The sequence below is a fragment of the Meleagris gallopavo genome, chromosome 3 (assembly GCF_905368555.1).
Source record: "Meleagris gallopavo chromosome 3, MGAL_WU_HG_1.1, whole genome shotgun sequence".
In the NCBI taxonomy this organism is placed as follows: Eukaryota; Metazoa; Chordata; class Aves; order Galliformes; family Phasianidae; genus Meleagris; species Meleagris gallopavo.
Genome location: NC_139406.1, coordinates 44749023 through 44768987, shown reverse-complemented (window position 1 = coordinate 44768987; position 19965 = coordinate 44749023). Strand labels below are relative to the sequence as shown.

The 19965-nt window shown below is 36.5% G+C and overlaps 1 protein-coding gene across 6 annotated transcripts in view; it reads left to right on the top strand.

Annotated features, from left to right (window-relative positions):
- The window catches only part of PTPRM (protein tyrosine phosphatase receptor type M), a 454600-nt gene that overhangs the window by 173303 nt on the left and 261332 nt on the right, over positions 1-19965 (top strand). For all 6 annotated transcript variants that reach the window (XM_085220805.1, XM_085220804.1, XM_085220803.1 and 3 more), the window contains exons 6-7: positions 2964-3138; positions 13336-13629. In XM_085220805.1, coding sequence (XP_085076931.1) covers positions 2964-3138; positions 13336-13629 — 469 coding nt within the window. The remainder of the gene's footprint in view (positions 1-2963; positions 3139-13335; positions 13630-19965) is intronic.

Below are 19965 nucleotides of genomic sequence, written 5' to 3'. Positions count from 1 at the left end.
CCAGCAGGGAAGAAAAAGCCTCAAATCTTCCTTAAAGCCAAGCTGAGTTCTCTTTAGCGCTCATGGAGCTTCATAATTTGAACAAAATGATGCATCTCTGTGAAACAAGCTAAGGCTTCTCTGTTTTCCGGTCAAAATTATTGAGATGTGAATGGATATCATGTGTAGCACATCCCTATAGCCATTTGATTAAGATGTCTGCTGTTCTAGAACAGCGGTTAAGATATTTGAAATCAGATGAGATTGGTATGCTTGGGAATAAATGGAAGGTGAAAGAGATTAGGCTGTGGTGGTAAGGATCTGTAGCAGGCAGTGGGAGGTTCTAATAGGTTTATGATAGGAAAATGCCAGCAGGGAGTGGGAATGCATCACACTTTTCCTTGGTCTCCTCTCTTCATGTGTTTGGCTCTTCCAGAACAAGACAGAGAATATCTTGCCTTGTGGCATTGCCTCGTCCTTTCACTTTGCCTCCCTTTAACAGCATCTTATAGCCTTTGTCAGGTAGGTAAAAAGACAGCAAGAACTAAATTGGGGTACCTAAATTTAGTATTGTGTGGCTACAGTAGGAGTTGATGATCTTGAAGGTCTTTTCCAACCTGAGCAATTCTATGATTCTATTATTCTCAGTCTTAAAATATTTGCGCAGTTCTTCAGTTGTGTTGTAACTTGTGAGGATCCTGTTAAATTCTGGCCATAGAAGCCCCACGTGACAGGTAGGTATGCACTGCAGCTGGAATGCGGAGGTTCTTGTTCACACTTAAAATCAACTGAGCTAGTGTAGGTGCTAGAATTAATCTATGTGTGATGGCAAGTTGTTTCCTAGAGAGTTATTTACAGATTTCTTGGCAGGAGGACATAGCCCATGCGGAGCTTCCTGATGTTGCAGATAGAAAAAGGAAAAAGCTGTCATGTGTAGATGCAACATAAGCGCGAGTCTTTGAAGTCTGAGAACTGCAGAAACACTCTTTAAAGCAATGATCTGTGACTGTTTAGCAGTAGATAATTAGGACTAATCAGTCATTCTTTTAAGAATTAAAAAATATATATGATTTTAAATAATGTTAATTCTCCAAAAACATATATAGCCTATTCAGCTTACATCTTGCTACTTCCTACCATTTTTGCTTGATTGATAATACAGTGGCAAAATCATTAAAAACAGTAGTTTTGCAACAGTTGTTTTGGATGCTTCTTTCCAAGTTTTGTTTTCGGTATATACCATGTCAAAGCAGTCAGTTTATCTGCAAGTTCGAAATCTAGGAATTCTAAGGAGCTGGCAGTAATCTAAAGTAAATGTCAGATAATAACGTGAGTAAATTTTAAGGCATGGCAGTACATTCTTTGAGCATCCTGTAGGTTTTTTGTTTTTTTTTTTTTAAATAAGAAATGTGTCACCCATGTTTATTTTATAAGAGGAAATAACTCTCATCTTACGGTGTTAAGAGAATGCAAACAGTGTTTATGATTAATTATCCTGCTTCTTTGGCATCAATGGCATGATTAATTTTTACTTGGTTTTGTGATTACGGATATGTTTAATTTACTGCAACTGTTTGTTGTTGCTCTCTGGTTTTACCTGGTGCTTTAAGGTTACATTCAGTATGCTGACAAGTGAAGGCCATAACAAATTGAAGTCAGTGTTTCCTATATGGGTCTTAAATTCTGTTGGATAAACTATAAATTCCAAGGCAGAGAAACAGACATCACCAATTGTGTTGACAGTTTATGGAAGCTAGCACAGGACCCTTGCCCTGCCTGAAGTTCCTGAATTCAGGAAAACCTACCAAAATAACTGGTATATTAAATACCATAAGGTTGCAATGCCTTCCCAAAGATAACATCTTTAGGGAGGTGCTTGTTGAAGTTTTCCACGGTTTCTTATAATGCTTTAATAATGGCAGTAGGCTTCAATTTATTGAAAAGCTTATGCTTTTGTGTAAAGTACACATTTGAATAATTGTTTCTAGTAGATTTTGTGTATAATTTTTTTAACCATCTGTAATAATTAGGTTATTACGTTTTCTGAAGTTTCTTCGACCATTCCTAGTGGATCTTGCCTATTTCGTGGCCAGCTAGAGCATGAGTTCTGGTGAGGATATGAGAGCTGTCTCTTACTCCTCTGCTTCATGTCAGAGGATGTGGCAAGACATCCTCTCTGTCCTTTTCCATCTACTCCCTTCTCTTTTCCTCTTCCAGACATGCATTGGATGACAAGACACAGCGGGCCTGGATTTAGGGGCGTAGTGCTCCTCAGCTTTATGTAGATAATTTTCTTGTTCTGTGCATGCAAGATGTTGAATTGAGAGCAAGATGTTCCACTGAAGTAGAAATTGCCCAATTTCCAGTACTGTGCTGAGAAACTGGGAAATTGAGACAACTTCAGCCTTCCTAGTCATTCACCTGTAAATATAAATCTGTGGCAAGTCTCTTCCACCTGACTCGCTGATAATCCCAAGTATAGGTTCTGTTATATGACAACCACACACTTGGATTTCCATGCTGTACCAAATGCATACGCTGAATAGCAGATGTGGAGGAGAGTAGAAAATAGAGACTGTGTATGCTGTTTTATGCTTCTTTAGGAAAAACAAACCAAAGCAAAAACCAATGAACTTTTAAGTACTTGTGTAAGGTAAGCCAAGCAAGTAAAATGTTACACTGCTCTCCAATTTTTCTATTAGTTAATCTATAAAGAGTTGAAAGCAGCTGTTCCACATGAATGGTTGCCCACTAATGATGAATGTTTTAACTCACATGGGAAGGCAATAGCGTCTCACACAGTGTAAACATCTGTAAAAGTAATAGTGCAGACTTCTGCCTTCACCTTTCCTCCTCTGGGGAGGAAAAGTGCTCCTGGGGAAGCTTAAGAGAAATAGAATTGTTTTTCAGGGTTTTTTTTGTGTCTTTTTTTTTTTTTTTAAAGTGTGACTAACAATATTTTTTAATTTTGTTTCTTTGCCTAGGGTATTTACGTGAGGGATGCACCTTTGAAGAACATAAAAGTGTTCAATGTTCGACGATTTGTAGCTCTTTTTAATGTGGTAAATGCCACGAAGCGGGATGCTGGCAACTATCGCTGCATGATTCGAACAGAAGGAGGGGTTGGAGTATCGAACTATGCAGAACTGATAGTGAAAGGTATTTCACAATTGAATCACTATTCTGTGGTTGGAGTATGGAATAAGGACCTGCAGTTGCTAGCTTACTAAGGATGTCACCCACAGTTCATTACAGCTGATAAAAGGTTCAATAAATAGGCTGTTCATGTAAATTATAGGAGTTTATCCAGCTGTAGCAAGGAAATGACAGAAGAAACCAGAGCTAACTGGTTAGTTTTGGATTGTTGATTTAAATATTTCTCTCAAATGTAGTGTACAGACAGCATTTCTGGTTTTAAGCATAAGATTTTTTGGAAGATATGAATCTAATACTGGCTATTTACTTCCATGGTGGAGATAACATTTAAAAAACTGTACTTAGTTCAAAATCTGAAAACTTTACAATGAAAGAAAACATTTTCCAACATATGGAGAGAGATTTTTTAAAAACATCAGGAAACTCTTGTGTGTGAATAAAATGTGCATAAGAATGTCCTTCCTTGTAGAAAACAGTGCTAAAACAATATCTTAATATTAATTGATTTTGGTTGTTTCTTACTTTATACATATATTTTGGAGGAATGTAGTGCTATTTTTGTTCTTTTAAAGAAAAAGAAAGATATTTTGTAGCACCAAATTTGGTGAGCCACATTACTGTGCTATGTCTTCCTTTTCTGGTCAGTTCTAGACCTAAAAAAGAAAAAGTGGGATGAAGGGCTAAAGGGTCTTTTTCTCTTCCTGAGACCAATTTGATCCAAGCTGGCAAGGAGAGGAGTGCCCTAAAATTAAATCCACTGAAGATGTGGATTTTTCCACTATGAATTAGGAAGGACGCAGTTGCATCTACTATGCATTCTCTGATTTTAGAAACAGTGTCCCTTGTTGATTAGGATTCTTTTCTTTTGGCTCTACAGCTATAAGACCATATAACTGTTCTAATGATATTAAAGAAGTGTATAGGCGAAGGAGTAACACAAGTAAGAATCTAATTCTTGTGTGGTATTTTGATACTCTTCTTTCAAATTGTGCTCTAGGTTTTATCTTCTGATTTAAAATACATTTCTTATGATACAGTCTTATAAGTAAAGAATCAGTACATACTTCAATATGGTTCTCGTCGTAAAAAGTAGACCGTGTAAGGAGCTTTATTATTAGTTGATCTTGGATTCACTACTTTATTTCACCTACCCGTTCAATAATTTTGCATGCTGATAGAAGTGTATAATTTTTCAGACCTTTTAAATGATATGATCCTTTTCCCAAATTATTTCTGATTTTGTTCAGGTAATTTTTATGTAGGTTGATAAGCGAAGTATGGAATAAGTGTTATATAACTGAAAATGTACCATAGATCTTGTCTCTGAAGACAGTATAGAAAGTATACGTACAAGAAAGAAGCATTAAAGGAGAAGTTTGAAGAACAAGAGGAACAGTAAATAATCAAAATTAAAAGTTACAAAGGAAAAATGAAAGTGAGGCAGAGAAGAGGACAGTAGAATTCTCATGGAGGAAAAGTAGAAAGGCTAACGGTTAGGCTGTAGGTATGCTGGAATTTTTTTTAATTAAATAAAATTTGGGGGAGGATACTTAAGAAAAAATGGGGAGTAGAATAATGGAAAGATGGGATCTCTAGAACAGTGTTTGTAAGATAAATGTGGATTTTTTTTTAGTTGATTGGTGAAAAAGAAGCTTGGGTTATGGGTTAGTTAGCTTGGGGAGTAATTAGTCACTATAGAAGATGCAAGAGATATATAGAAGTTAAGAAAGAAAAAAGAAACGTATGCACCCCACCAAGAATGATAAGGCATCTTTCAGACTTTACAGCATTGCAAACCAGAGGGATAAATGAGACTGAATGAGACAGATAAAAAATTGACTGCATCCATGACAGGAGATACAGAAAACCAAAGTAGTTAAGTGTTCTCAATTTCTTTAATTTAGGGTACTTTAATTTATTAGTGCTCCTTTTGTGGTGCAAGATAGATGAAATTATGAAGCATATCATTAAAGCACTTGTGTTTATCCAGATTCTTTCAGAAAATTTGCACTGAGCACTAAGAGCAATTGGATAGCCTTAGGGTGTAATCCCATTAACTACTTGTAGAGTGGCAAAGTAATTATGGTAATCCCTGTTGCCTGTATTGGAGCTTCTATGCGAGCACCTGCAGGTCATTCCTTCTGACTTAAAAAGGCCCATTTTAAGCATTGTGCTGTAAAACCTTAGATGACTATAGTTAAATAGCAGCAGTAGGAACTAATTATTAATTAGTAAATCTGCTTTCTTACTGATGGTGTATAATTAAGAAATTGTATTTCCTATTTTTTTCAGCAGCTTTTCTGCAATGTTAGTTGGCAGAATTCAAAGCTAAAGGATTGATTTAAGCACAGCAAAATATATTTTAGATCATCACCATCAATAAATAATGAGAAATATACATATATCCATATTGCATGTAATGTTTAGTCTACTTGGGAATTACTGATGGCTTAATAATAGTATGAGTAGAAACTGTGATGTAATTATTCCCCTCACTTTGTTGGAAAAGAAGAATCTAATTCTCTTCTCATTTGCATTGGAGTAACCAAGATGACTAAGTGGAATTTCCCTGGAATTACATTGCTGTGCTGACAGGAGAGTCAAAGTGTTTTTAAGTTGGAGAGTCGTCTCACAGAATCAGAGTTTGTAGGTGTTAGAAGGGACCTCAAGAGATCATTAAGTCCAACCCCCTCTTTAAAGCCAATACACTATGATAAGGTCCAGATGGATCTTGAATATCTCCATAGAAGGAGACTCTGTAACATCTCCACTGCAACCTGTTCCAGTGCTCCATCACCCTTACTGTAAAGTGGTTGTTCTGCATGTTGTTGCAGAACTTCCTATGTTCAGGTTTTAGGCCATTACTCCTTGTCTATTGCTACACACGACCAAAAAGAGCCTGGCTCATCCATTTGCCTCCCACCTCCCTTTAGGTATTTATAAACATTAATCAGATCCCCTCCCAGTCTTTTTTTCCCCAGGCTGAACAGTGACAGGTTACTCAGCCTTTCCTCATACGGGAGATGCTCCAGGTCCTTTATATCTTTGTGGTGCTCCACTGGACTCCTTCTAGGAGATCCCTGTCTTTTTAGAACTGGATAGCTCAGAAAAGAATGCAGTATTCTAAATCTCATCACGTTTATTGTGCTGTCTTTCCATTTGTTTACTGAACTTGAAAATAAACAGATAGATTTTTTTTTTTCCCCCCAAAATGTCTTTGCCTTTAAGTAGAGACTTAAAAACATCTGCACAGTAGAGTAGGTTCCTACTTTGTACAGTGTTCACACTACTTCATTGTAGGCATAGTTTCACTAAATAGGAACTTCCTGTAAGTGGACTCTAAATACTTTCTTATGTAAACATCTTTGAAGTTTGCATTGTTGCCTTGATACAGTGTTGTGTAGACTGGAGGCCAGATCCAAGTACTTTTGAAATCAGCAGGAAGAATTTTAATATCAGGCATTGTGAACCAAACCTGAAATCACAAAGGAATAGGAATTAAATCTTAATTTTGAGGATGATATATACATAGGAACATTTGCCAGCTTCTTTTCTTTCTATTTTTTTTTTTTTACCTGAACAGATATGGTTCTAACAAGCTTTATTTGCTATGAGGGGGAGGAGGGAAAAGCAATTAAAAAGCTGTCAGTTAATCCCATGTTATCTTATTAAAGAACTATAAACATGAATATTGTCTAGTTAATGAGCAAAACCCCTGTCAGTGAACAATTTGCTGGGCTCTAAACGTGAAGGAAAAGAAAGGATTTTTTAAAAAACTTGTTTTTGTTCTCTTATATGCCCTTTAGAGAGTGGTGAAATAAAGTATTGATTGCTCTATTTAAATAAATCTCAAATGGGAAATTTTCAATTTTACCCAAGTGTTTGTTCTGATAGGAAAGTCTGAAAAGACAAGTGCTTTGTCATTGTGCATGTGTTCAAACTACACAGTATCCTCATCTAAGTTTGTCAGAGAACCGGATTGAAATGTCACTTTATCTAACGGGAGACATGAAATTGGCCTTGTCAGATCACCCACTTATTGTAAAAAAACCACCAGTTTATATCTAATAGATGACATAAAAGTAATCAAACACTGAGCAAAAGGAAAATAGTAAGGTGGAATTGATTAAATGTATTTGCTGAAGTAAATTAGACTTCTACATACAATCCCTATGTTGAATTTTTCTAATAGCGGGCAGATCCAATGCAGATTGGATTTAGGAGAACAGAATGAGCCTGTCTGAGCAGACACCAGATTATTACAGAGTTCAGACTGCTTATTGAGTTCAAACAAGGTAAACCTAGGTGTCAAATTGGTTAAAGGGAATTTTGTTAGATTTTTAAGTGAGGGCATAGAGAGGTAGCCATCTGTAATGTTGGCAGCTTAAATGTCTGCATCTTTTCAAATGAAAGATTTAACACCAGAAACAGAACCAGAGATCATCTGAACCCGTAGAACAAATTCTGTATTCTGGAGGGCAAAGTCATTTTGAGATCAGGACAAGGGAAGTAAATATTAGAAATTGCTTATCTGAGGTATTGGCTGCTATCCTACATTAGATATACACAGATGCATAGATCTGCTTTCTCTTTTGCTAATGAATCTTTCATTCTGGATCCATCAGTTTGCCTGTACCATTTTTTTTTTTTTTTTTTTAAACGATTTCTCTTTACTGTTACCTGTCATGAAGTACTGCTTTCAGATGCTCATAATTTTGGCAAACTGACTTCAGGCTGATATTTTTCAGTATGGGTTTGTGTCTCAGCCTGAAGGTTTTGAGAAAATGTCCAAACAAAATGGTTGAGATAGTTCAGCTGTTTTAGCAAACATTCCATAGAACAGCATTGAAGACACTGGGCTTTGAAGCAAGAACTTAGGATTTTTCAGGAGAGCAGTTATATCACGAATACTTTTGTTTTTCCACTCTTGTAAATACTTTCTTTCAAGTGGCATCAATTTACAATCTACAATCAAAAACAAACAAACAAAAAAAGAATCCATTTAGATATGTGCAATGGATACTTCTCTGAGTTCTCTTCTACCCCTCATATTCTACATATAGTGGATGAAATTTAAATGCTGGTAGTGATCTGAGCTCCTCTGGTTTGGCTGGATCCAGGCACGTGAATCTGAAGTTGGTAGCTTATCACTCCCATGCTTTTGGTGTGCACCTCTCCACCTCTCTGAAATTATACTGTGAAGCAAAAATGTGCATGATGAGGGTCGCAAGTGATACAAGAGCAAGGAGCTGCACACTTAGATGACGTTGTTAGAATTGGAACTGAAAAGAATGGCAAACTGGGAAGTGTTTTGAGGAGGGAGGTAAATGAAAATTGGGGCTACATGAGTACTGAGAACTAGAAGGAGAGAGAGAAAACCATCTATCCATGCTTATATAGACATGCAAATTCTTGTGTGTGTTTGTGTGTGTGTAAACATGTATATGTGTGTAGGAGTGAGACTGGAGGCAGAGGCCAGTGGAAAAGGAAATTGGCTGGAAAGCCCTGAAATGGAAGTGCAGGAGGGAACAGCAGATGCTAGGGAGAAGCTTGGTTAAAAGAATAGGAGCAGACACAGCTTTTAGATACAGCCTAAGTAAACAAGCAACAAATCAGAATGGGAATTCAGAGATATTTGGAATGTGAAAATGGTGACCACAGTATGGAGAGGAAAAAAAAAAAAAAAAAAAAAAGGCAGAGCAAGTGGGAGAACAGAAAGGGTGGATGGCTTCAGGCTGATCAGGTTGGCAGATGAGGATGAAGTGAGAGCAGTAAAGGTTGAGGTGCTGCTGGCTTAAAACAGGCAGACGGTGATCAGAGTGACTGGGTTTGGGAGAAAGACGTGTGGGGAAAAGAACAGTCTGTGCCTAATTAAGGACGGAGAATAAAAACAATACACAGTTTTGCAGGCTATTTACAAATGTCCAGCTAAGCAGATTGTACCTCCACACTGTATTGTGTAAGGGTGCTGAAACATTCTGTAATGTTTCAAAATAAATTGTAACAATGACATTTTCTAAAATGACGAATTTAAAAGTAATTTTAATAATATTAGAGTACTAGTTCTGGTCAAGCTTTCATCTGAAATGTTCTCAAAAAAAAAGGAATTAATTAATTAATTAATTAGGAATTATTAATGTTATTCATCATATTGCTTATAGGTGTTGTTTAATTTCAATATTCTTTTTTATAATTAAATACTTTGATAGGAGTTACGTAAAGACTTTTTTTGAACAAGTACTATGCAAAGAATTGTGGTGTTTCAAAATCACTGCTTTTCTGTTTTCTCAATGGGAAAACTTGTTACCTTGCAATTAAATGCTGCAAAATGGCATTGCTCTCCACTGTTTTGAAAGGACCACTATAATTTGTTTGGTCGGAAGATGAGCACAACAGTCTGTATGCTCATATATAGATAATTGTAACTACATATGAAGTTGTGTATGTTTTGTTGTATACATAAAGCTGATTTAGTTGATTTCAAGACAATTATTAGTTTAATAGGAGTTGTAATTATATAATAATTTATTAATGTGGAAATAGCATCAGAGATGATTGATGTCCTGTTTTACCATCATTTACATCATGTACTCATTATGTGCTAAATAATATTGCGTGGGATTATCATGTCATTCTCTAACAGTCACTGTTGAATTAAAATTAGCTTGCAGGATAGATATTTCTTTCCTCAAAATGTAGCATGGCCCTACTCTCCACATTTTTTACTTCAAAAATAAATAAAATTACTGCTACTACCAGAGCAGATTTTTCCATATTTCAAGTGAGTTCTTCTGGGCTCCAGACAATAAATGCCTATTTTTGTGTGTTTTATAAATCAGTTAAATCTCTGAGATTTACATTATTTCCACTGGCATCTCAGTGTGATATTTTCCCCCTTCCTATTAAAATTTTAAAAGGACTGCAAAACACAAAGATGTTAGGATCTTGCAGAAAATGTTTGGAAGTTCTGTATAATATAAAGCACAGAGCAATGTAAATAAAAGAGCTGCTCTTACAGGGGTGCTGCAGCTAATGTAGAAGTGCATAACAAAAACTGATTTCTATGTATCTGTGGCTTAGTTTTCTATCCTCTGTACGAGAGAGGCTGTTCCTTATCATAGGGCTTTGTCTTTTTCTCTTACTGTAATTGAATCAATGTAGGGTGATGTTAAAAGGATCTGCCTAAAACATTTTTTGTATCTGCAGTCATTGAACTCTGACACGCCTGGCTTTTTGTAAGGTGGCCAGTATTTTATTTCTATAAGGGATTTTGCGCATTGACATTCATCTCAAAATTCAAGAACACTTGTCTGTCACTTGTCTGTCCAAAGTTCCAAAGTGTGAAAAGCATTGAATTTCTGGAAACTTATTCATAAGTTTCTTTTTTTTTTTTCTCTCTTTTTTTTTTTTTTCTTAATTAATATCTGTTTAAAACTTATCTTTAAAGGATTTATTGAATGGCTTTATTTACATCTGTTCTTCTGTTACAAAAGAGATCTACAAGAACTCTTTAAACTAAACTATCATATCAAAGTGCTATTGCTGTAATCTTCCACCTTCAGCGATCAGTTGAAATTTTTCCCTGATTGTACATGGTTACAGAGAGACAGGTCTATCGAACCATGTTTATAAATGGTTATAAATGGAAAACAATTTTCAATGGTATTTATTTGACACTGCCTCAGTGGCCACCAGTGAAACTGTTTTCTTTGAAAGGTGGTGATGTTGCATTCTGGTACTTTTTCTATGTGATTCAAATTTCTCAACCTTAAAAAAAATACTAATTCTCACTAAAGGAAGAACTAGCTCTTTGTATTTGATATTACACCATTTGTATAAAAGTGTATGCTCATGTTTTTAAGCAGTCACTTAATGAGGAGCATCCTATTTATAGCGAAAGGGTCATTCTATGTAATTTTGATCTCCAATAAAAGGACTAGTTGTAGTATTAAACTACACTTCCAGTATTAAATAAACTGTATTCAATGCAAGCTTTGCTGAAATCATGCAACTTGAATTAACCTTTTGCACTTTGGCCACAAAGGAATGAAAAACATACCCCAAGGGATAAAAAGATGATAAAATACTACTGCAAGTACTTGTAATACTTGGAATGAATTGGTGTAAGCACTAACCTTAGCGACCTAACTCCTGAGTTCGCATTTTGAATGGAACTTCAGCAGCCTTTAGTAGAATTTGAAACTTGAAAGTAATTAACTGTTCTTTCAGCATGGCTAAGTAAATGCCTTAGGATGCTCTATAAACGTTCAATTTCATGTCTTGGTTCACAAAACAACCTGATGATTTAAATTGATGCTAAATCATTTTGTGTCAAGTCAGAATAGTTTCCAGGCACACTATCACTGTATGAAGCCATTGTTTCTATACTTCAGGAGTTCTGTTTTCAAGGAAGCTGCAATATGTGTTGAACCAAAAGCTGGCATCAGTTTGCCATACATTGCTACTGGCTTGTAACAGTGTTTTCCTTAGTAATCTCAAAAAGTAAACAAGATTCTTTTGCCTCTATGCAGTGCATATTTAATCCATCATTATCTCTATTTCAGTCAGTAATAATTAGTAGACATCTTTGGCAACATTCCAGATTGTTGTCAACTGTATTGTGTTCTTCTTGATGGTAATCAATTAATTTTATTAAGATGAAAATGTGTAGTGTAAATACCTGTTTGCAACTTTGTGATGTCATGTTTCAGCAATTGCTAGCAGGTTGCACAGATTAAAGTTTATGTAAAAATATACAGTGTTAATTAGAAACACCACTGTTCTGTGAAGATCATAGATGATCTTCAGAATACTCAGTGCTCTGTGAGTTGAATGCTCTTTCTGTTAGTGGGGAAAAAAAAAGAAAGTGGCATCTGTAGGGCAAGTACGTATTTGTTAAAATAGCTATCCGCTATTTCTTGGGAAATATTAGTTCTTATTTCCAGAGTTCCTTTCTCCCCAGCACTTCAGTCTTTTACATTCCCTGCTTTAAGTCTGGCTTTAAAGTTCTTGGGAGAATGATGAAATATATAAATTGATCTACCTGTATGTATGTAATAAAAATTACCTGTATGTAAATGTTGACTACCTGTAGCTCAACACTAGGGGAAGTGGTTAGCAGAGGAGGATAAATCTGAATCTACAGCTTAGGAAAGACAAATGTTCTGCTTTCATTAAGTATTCTTCATAGCCTTAAGAAGGTGGCAGTGTTTGCTGATAGATATGTTAAGAATATTGGATCAAATGCTGCCTTATTTCAACAGCTTGGTTGCATTCTACTTGAATGTATTTAACCATTGGGAAAGGGAATTTTATGCAGATGTGATGCTTGAAACAGCAGAGTAATTCTGTGGTTAATCAGTAGGGAAAAAGTGAATGTGTTATTTAGCTTTAAAACGAAATGATGCCTGCAAATTATTTCTGTAGTCTTAATTTGAAATAAGATGTCCATTATATAATAATTAAAAGAAGTTTTAAAATCTTACTTTTAATGTCTTTTGAATGCAAACTATCTTAAGATCACGTGTATGCTTCCTTAGTGAGACAGAATGTTGCTTCTGTGTGTTAGTGGAAATAAGCCATTACATGAAATAGTAAACTTGAGAATTCCCCCAGCTCTCATTTAGAAGCTCTTTCTGCTTAACCAGGATATAGAACTTAAAAAATACAGTATTTATTCTGCTTACACAGAATTCTGAAGACTGGGTATTGCAGTCCATGAAAAATAATGAAAATAATTAATTTTGTTTTCAGGCAGAAGTCACTATTATGTTTAAGAATAGACTAAAATACGTATTTTAACTTTAAAATGTTATTTCTGAGTAGGCTTTATATTAACATCCAGTAAGAATTGTATTTTGATAAGGAAACATGAGGTCAGCTTTCATTTTAAATTGGAAGTTAAAAGATACCGTTTAATATCAAGTGCATAGGAGAACTCAAGGCACACATAGTATGAAGTTACGCAGCATAAAACATAAGCTTCAGGTTAAAATCTCCAGGTGCTTAAGGAGAAGTCTTTGCATATTGCAATTTAAGGAAAACAAGTAAGATAATCTGTAATAACAGTTTATTCGTAGCTGCATTTTTATGCAGTCTTGAGCTCTAATATAGAATGAAATCCATTGTTTGAATATTTTAGAATCTAGAAAAAAATACCTGTATAATCACAGCTGCTTTTTGTGACTTACTGTGTTTCAGAGCCACCAGTTCCTATTGCTCCACCTCAGCTGTCCTCAGTTGGTGCAACTTACTTGTGGATACAGTTGAATGCCAATTCTATCAATGGAGATGGACCCATTATTCAAAGGGAAGTTGAGTATCGAACTTCAAGTGGAAGCTGGTATGACATACAACCTGTGGACTCCACGAGCTATAAGATTGGACACCTGGATCCTGACACTGAATATGAGATCAGTGTGTTACTTACAAGACCAGGTGAAGGAGGAACTGGATCTCCTGGGCCAGCTCTCAAAACAAGAACGAAATGTGCTGGTGAGTACTCAGATGTGATTGGAAAGTTGCGAGCATTGCTCTGGAGTTGAAAACAAAAGTTATTTCACTATCATGTTAAACCGGAATGCTGCAGGAAGTATGGCTGAATATTTCTAAGTATAACATCTTAGCTTCTGATAGCCAGGATGAGTTTGAAATAAACCTTCAGTGCCACAGTATTTTGTGGATAAAATCATACTTGTTTATGCCTTAAAATGATCAGAGTAGAGTGCTGTAGTGAGCAACTTTTACTGTTGGGTATGCAATATTCCATGAATGTTTTTCCTTTCATTATGCTCTGCTCTGTTAGTGTATGTTTGGAAAGACAGGGTGGCTTCTCTTTATTATTATTATTATTATTTTGGGGGTTTTTTTTGGCTACCGTCTCAAGCTTGTGAACAGTTTTGTTTGTTTTGGATAAAGTTTATATTTCCTTTTTTCAATGTCAGGTTTATCAAATTTGTAGATAAAGTGGAAAGAGATCGTCTGTAACAGCAAAGGTTATGTCTCAGTTAGCAGATAAATTTTAGAAGAGGACTGCTTTCTTCAGTGACTGACATCAAGTCTTGTCATTAAATAAGATGGTGTGATCTGTTGTGCTGCATAGCAGTCTTGGCTTCTGTTTTGGATGTTATAATTGATAGTGCTGACCTCTGACTTGAGAAAGATACAAAGAAAACCTATTATATGAAGGAAAAAAACAAGGAAAGAATAGAGGTGATATTAATTTGGGATTCAGCTGCTCCAAAATAATAGAGTAGATTGTGACCTGGATTTTTTTGTCATTAGTGTTTTTCCCCAGTATTTTGAATTCTCTTTTTCGCTGCTGTAAAATTGATAGGCGATAAAAGTATACGTGGAAGAAATGTGACTGAGCAACTGGTATTAGCTTATTGATCCTAATATTTTAAAGAACTGATGGATATTCCTTGTATTTTAAATGATACTAAGAGAATTTATATGTTTATACAGAAATAGTGGTGCATTTCCATGGCATATGGAAGTAAGGTTGCTGTTCATAAAGTCACTTGGCGATCTACCTGTGACTGAATGTCATTTCAGTTGAACTGATTGGTGTGATTCCAGATATGGAGTAAAAAGTGGCTGCTTTTTAGAATCCTCGCTTTGAAGATGCAAGCTTATATAAGTGCTAACTATATGATATTCTTTGTAGTTTCTTTCTTCTATTCATTGTTGCAAAGCAGTATTTAATGAAAAATACTAAAAGGAAATACAACATAGCTATCTTCAGTATTTGTCAGACTTCCTTTATTAGACTAAAGTAACAACAGCTTAGTCAAAACTAGGGCATAAAAATTAATTAGAGTACCCTTCAGGAACATTTCTAGGTCGCTATGCCTTTCATAATAATGTAAAATTACCTGTCTACACAAGATATGTATATATTTAGTACTGATGTACTGCGTGTATTTTAAAATTAAGCCAGTTTTTACATATATTTTATCTTCTTGTATGATGAGATACTCTAAACAAAGGCTGCTGTACACATGAGCCTGTTTGCACTAAAAGTGTAGAGATGGTCAGCAGCCAAGCACCCCCACAGCTGCTTGCTCCATCACCTCTGCTGCAGACCAGAAGAACATAGAAGGGGGCAAGAAGACTTGAGGGATGGCATAAAAACAGTCTGATAGGTGAAGCAGAACCTGTGTGCGCAAGGAAGGCAAATGAGATATTTATTCATTATTTCACATCAGCAGTCACATACTTAGGTACTTTCTGGAAAAAAAGAAGGGGAGGGAGAGGGGGGAGACTTGGCCCACTTAATGGTTACTTGGGAAAACAAACAGCATAATCCCGTATGGACATCCTCCCTTCCTCCTCCTTTCATGGAACTTTTGTTGCTAACTATGGCATCATACAGCATGTATTTTTTTGGTTTAGGTCAACTGTCCCAGCTATGTCCTCTCCTGCCCACCCACATCCTATTTGCTGCAGGGGAGACGTGGGAAAAATAGAAAGCCTGAAGGCCAGGCAGGCAAACTAGCTCCATCCCAGTGGGACCCAGAACAGGGAAAGAAATCCAGAATTTTAGCTGTATTTAAGAGCATCATATGCTTTCTATTCACTGCAGTGGTACATACTATTGAGTATTAAAACATGCATTCAGCCTCATAAAAACAATATGTACTGGAAGTATTTTATTACCTGGTAAAGTCTTGTAATACATCAGCATTATTTGTGTTTTCATTAACCTAAACAGTAGCCCTCCTAAATAAAAAGCAGAAAGCGATGTCTGACTGGAAAATTTAAATTGGAAGATGGTATTAAAACAGCCTCTACAAATTGGCTTTTTTATAGCAGAAGATACTGCTTTGAAGGTGTAGTGGTTATTGGTTAACTGTTAGCAAGTGACATGCTAATAACTGGCCCGAGGGGTTAAAAAGAGATGCTGATAAACTAATGAAGGTATAATTAAGCTGGGTAGGAGTAAAATAATGCCAGTCTCCAAAGCATACCATAGAATTAATAAAATGGGAGTCTTTAAGAGAAGAGTCATTGCACCTTTTTAATTACTGCGATAATTGTATGCTGCTTGTCTGTTCCCCAGGGGTCTAGTGAACCACTCTGAGACTTGAAGCAGTATGCAAGACATTCAATAATCTTAATAGTTCTCCAAAGCATTTGAAACATGTTTTCATTTTAGCAAAATGAGATTTCAGAGCTTGTAATAGACAAGTCCTATCTGTAACTTTAGTAAATAAAAGCATCGATAATTAGAATGCAAAGAAAATGAAGAAAAACCATCTCTCCAGATTTGCCTGCATTGCCCTCAGTGGAGCAGTTATGTACTTTCTGAAGTGCTTCTCTTCTTTCTGATAAAAAGTAATATAAATGGGAGCACTCTTTCGGTATAATGTTCAGGAGGGCTGAGGAATTACATTCATATCGGATTTAGATTTAACCTGGAATGTGGAGTGAAAGTTTGAAAAAAAGGGAGTTAATTGTTTTTTCGTCATTGCAAACTATATTTGAATGGGACTTTAAAAAAAAAAAAGTTTGTTTTTTTTCATACTCCTACCCACCTCCCCTAGATACATGGTCTGAAACCAAGGCATCCCCTGGTTGCCTGGATTTTGAATCGCTGTGTTCAAAGCTCCCACTTCCCACAGTTTTCTCATCTGGTGTTATGAACCTAAAAGAGTAATGCTATTCAAAAAAAAAAAAAATAAAAAAAATGGGGTGGAAAAGATGCAGGGAGAAGATAGGAAGGGGAAAAAAATCAGGAAATCATGATCTATGTGAGAGAACATTGCCATTACACTGTGTATCTCTTAATTACTCTGAGATGCATTTTCACTCTAGTATATTTGTAAAATGATAATTACAAAATAGTAGGCCCCAGTTAGAGCTCTTCACACTTCAGACACCATTATGTGAGGGATCAGTCTGCTAGCTCAGTATGAGACTCTCGTGCCTTTCACTGCTGCAGGGACCATGCTCACCCACCATTGAAAGCAGCTAAATGGCTGCACAAATGTTTGAACTGAGGATATTACTATCCTGTATCTGAGTGCAGAGCTGACAGTTGCTCTGCTACTATGGAATATAGTAAGTTTGATAATCTGAAAGTCAGTAGTTACCAAAATAAAAATAAAAGAAAAGCTGTTATCCATTACTGTAATATATTGTGAATCCTTGCATGTCTGAAAAAATACAGAGCCAAAGCTGCTCTACATCTGACCCCAAATCCATAAGGTGGTGGTAGAGCGTGGTGAGAGACTGGAACAGGTTCCCGAGGGAGGCTGTGGATGCGTAGACAATGTAGGTTCACTGTTGAAAGCTGTAACTTGATCCAAAGGCAGAGTGCAAACTGTCAGTTTTCCCCTAGCCCCGTACTTCGGGGAACCTGTACAACTTGTACATTACTTTTCTATCATACACTTCCTGACTGCATCAGGTTGAAACACCCAAAAATATCTTTATCCAAGCATTACAGTCTGACAACTGTCTTGAACCTGCCAGCAAGTTCAACAAGCTCTTGCACACACGTTTGCTAGATAGCACTCTGTGACACCCTGTTTTTCCAGCCCAGTGGGAAGAAGCAGTTGCCATGTCTTAAGGATGGATGGTCCCCAGGCCCTAAAGTATGAGTTTTTCCAGCCCAGTGGGAAGAAGCAGTAGCCATGTCCTACAGGATGGATGGTCCTCAAGACCTAAAGTATGAGATATTTTAGTAGTTGATCTTCCCCATCTTCTATCCTCATATCTTACTCCCATTTTTGTCATTAATTTTGTATTTAGTCTCTCCATTTGTCAGTGTTAATGTACTGGCCTGTCTTGAATCTCAATGGTACTTAGTGCTTATTTCCATACCCTTGCCCTTTGCATATCACTACTGGGAAAGATGAGTTCCTTCCTAAGAAAAGTTTCACAAAGCTGAAGTGGGAGATGTCTTTTGCAGTCTTTGCATGTTTCTTTGAATCTTTTGACCTTTTAGTTTCAAGAGAAGAGGAAGAATCTTTATGTCACTGGGAATTAAATTGCCCCTTTGTATTCATGCATGTTTGGGGATGGTCTGTGAACAAGCTCAGTTGTTTTTTTTTTTTTTTTTCTGAAATATAATGAAGTCTTAAGATTGCTTAGTTTTATGATCATGAGAGAACCAACTGGAAGTTATGCTGCAAGTACTTCTCTATAAAAATTAGCAGTTACCTTTGAATTATGTATCAACGTTGTACAGCTGTGTTGTATCTGAGCTAGACTTCAGATTGTAGGCACCTGAATTCTGAGGAGGAGGGTAGAAGATAGTGTTTCATGTTATCTCCCATGGAAAAGTTCAATTATTTCTAATGTCATCATTCCAAACCTAATTCTATAATAAACTTTAGCAGGAAGTTGCGTTGATTTATCATAAGAAATTTCACACTTATCTTCCATTTTTTCAATTGTTTCTTAGTACACAGTTACATTACGTTCTTCAGTTGTTTCCTAATAGAAAAGAAATTTGAAATGAAGAATAGCTACTGCATCATCCTTTTTTTCTAATTCCTTTCTGGTATACAAATGACCGCCCTATGAGTTCTATTTAGAAAGGTAGAAGCTAGTATTTAATTTTCTGCAATGTAGAAGGAGGTGAATCAGTTTTTAGATTTTGAGAAGATAAAAAATTTTGAGCTGATAAAATTTATCTGAATTCCTTGAAAATATTAATTACTTGGATGTATGTTCATGTCTCTGTGTCAGTAGTCCCTTAGCTTTTCTTTGAAAGGGCCCCAATAAAAAGACAAAAATTTGTCCGACTTTGACTACTATAAGAGAGTTCTTTGACAGCCACTTGCCTGGAAACAAATATGCAAGTTGTTCCTTACTGAGCTGATTTCTCTTTTTGTCTTAAAGAGCAGCTTTCCCCTTGTGTTATTGGAGATTTTGGTCAAGAAAAAAATAATCCAGATTCTTCCCATAAAAAATCAATTTTAATCCAGTTCTCCTCTTTGCCTCAGTGTAAAATTACCCTCTGAGAGTCCTTTAAATACGTAAAAGCAAACAAACTTCTGTAAACTACAGCAAGTGCAGCTGCATCAAGAGGCACTCCTATTTTCAGAAAGGACAAGGAGGACCCAGGGAACTGCATTCCAGTCAGTCTTACCTTAATTCCCAGGAAGTCGATGAAGCAGCTACTCCTGAAAATTAATTCCAAGCACACAAAGGTAAAATGTGATTGGCAGAAGTCAGTATGGATTCATATAGGGAAATTAGTGCTTGATGAATCTGATTGCCTTCTGTGATGGGTAGATGAGGAGAGGACAGTGGATATTGTCTACCTTTTCTTCCAAGTGATTTTCAGCACAGCCTCACCTAAATTCTTCTTGGAGGATTTGTTGATGCATGCACTGAATGGGCAGACAGAGAGGTGGATTGAAAACTGGCTGAATTACTGGGTCCAGAGGGTGTTGGTCAGCAACATGAAGAATAGTTGGAGGCCAGTAAATAGCAGAATACTCCAGGGGTTTATACTTGGTCCAGTTCTGTTTAACACTGCCATTAAAGATCTGAACAGTGAGACAACCTGCAGCACACCCTCAGCAACTTTGCAGATGACACAAAACTGGGAGGAGTGGCTGATGCACCAGAGGGTTGTGCTTCCATCCAGAGGAACCCAGACAGGCTGGAGAAATAGCTTGATAGGAATCTCATAGAGTTCAATGAGGGAAAGTGCCAAGTGCTGCACGTGGCTGGGGAGGAACAGTGCCAGGCTTCAATATGAGCTGGGACTGGCTGGCTTGAGAGCAGTGTAACAGAAAAAGCCGTGGACACCAAGTTGAACATGGAAAAGCAATGTACCCTTGCTGCTAATGATGTCCTGGGCTTCATTAG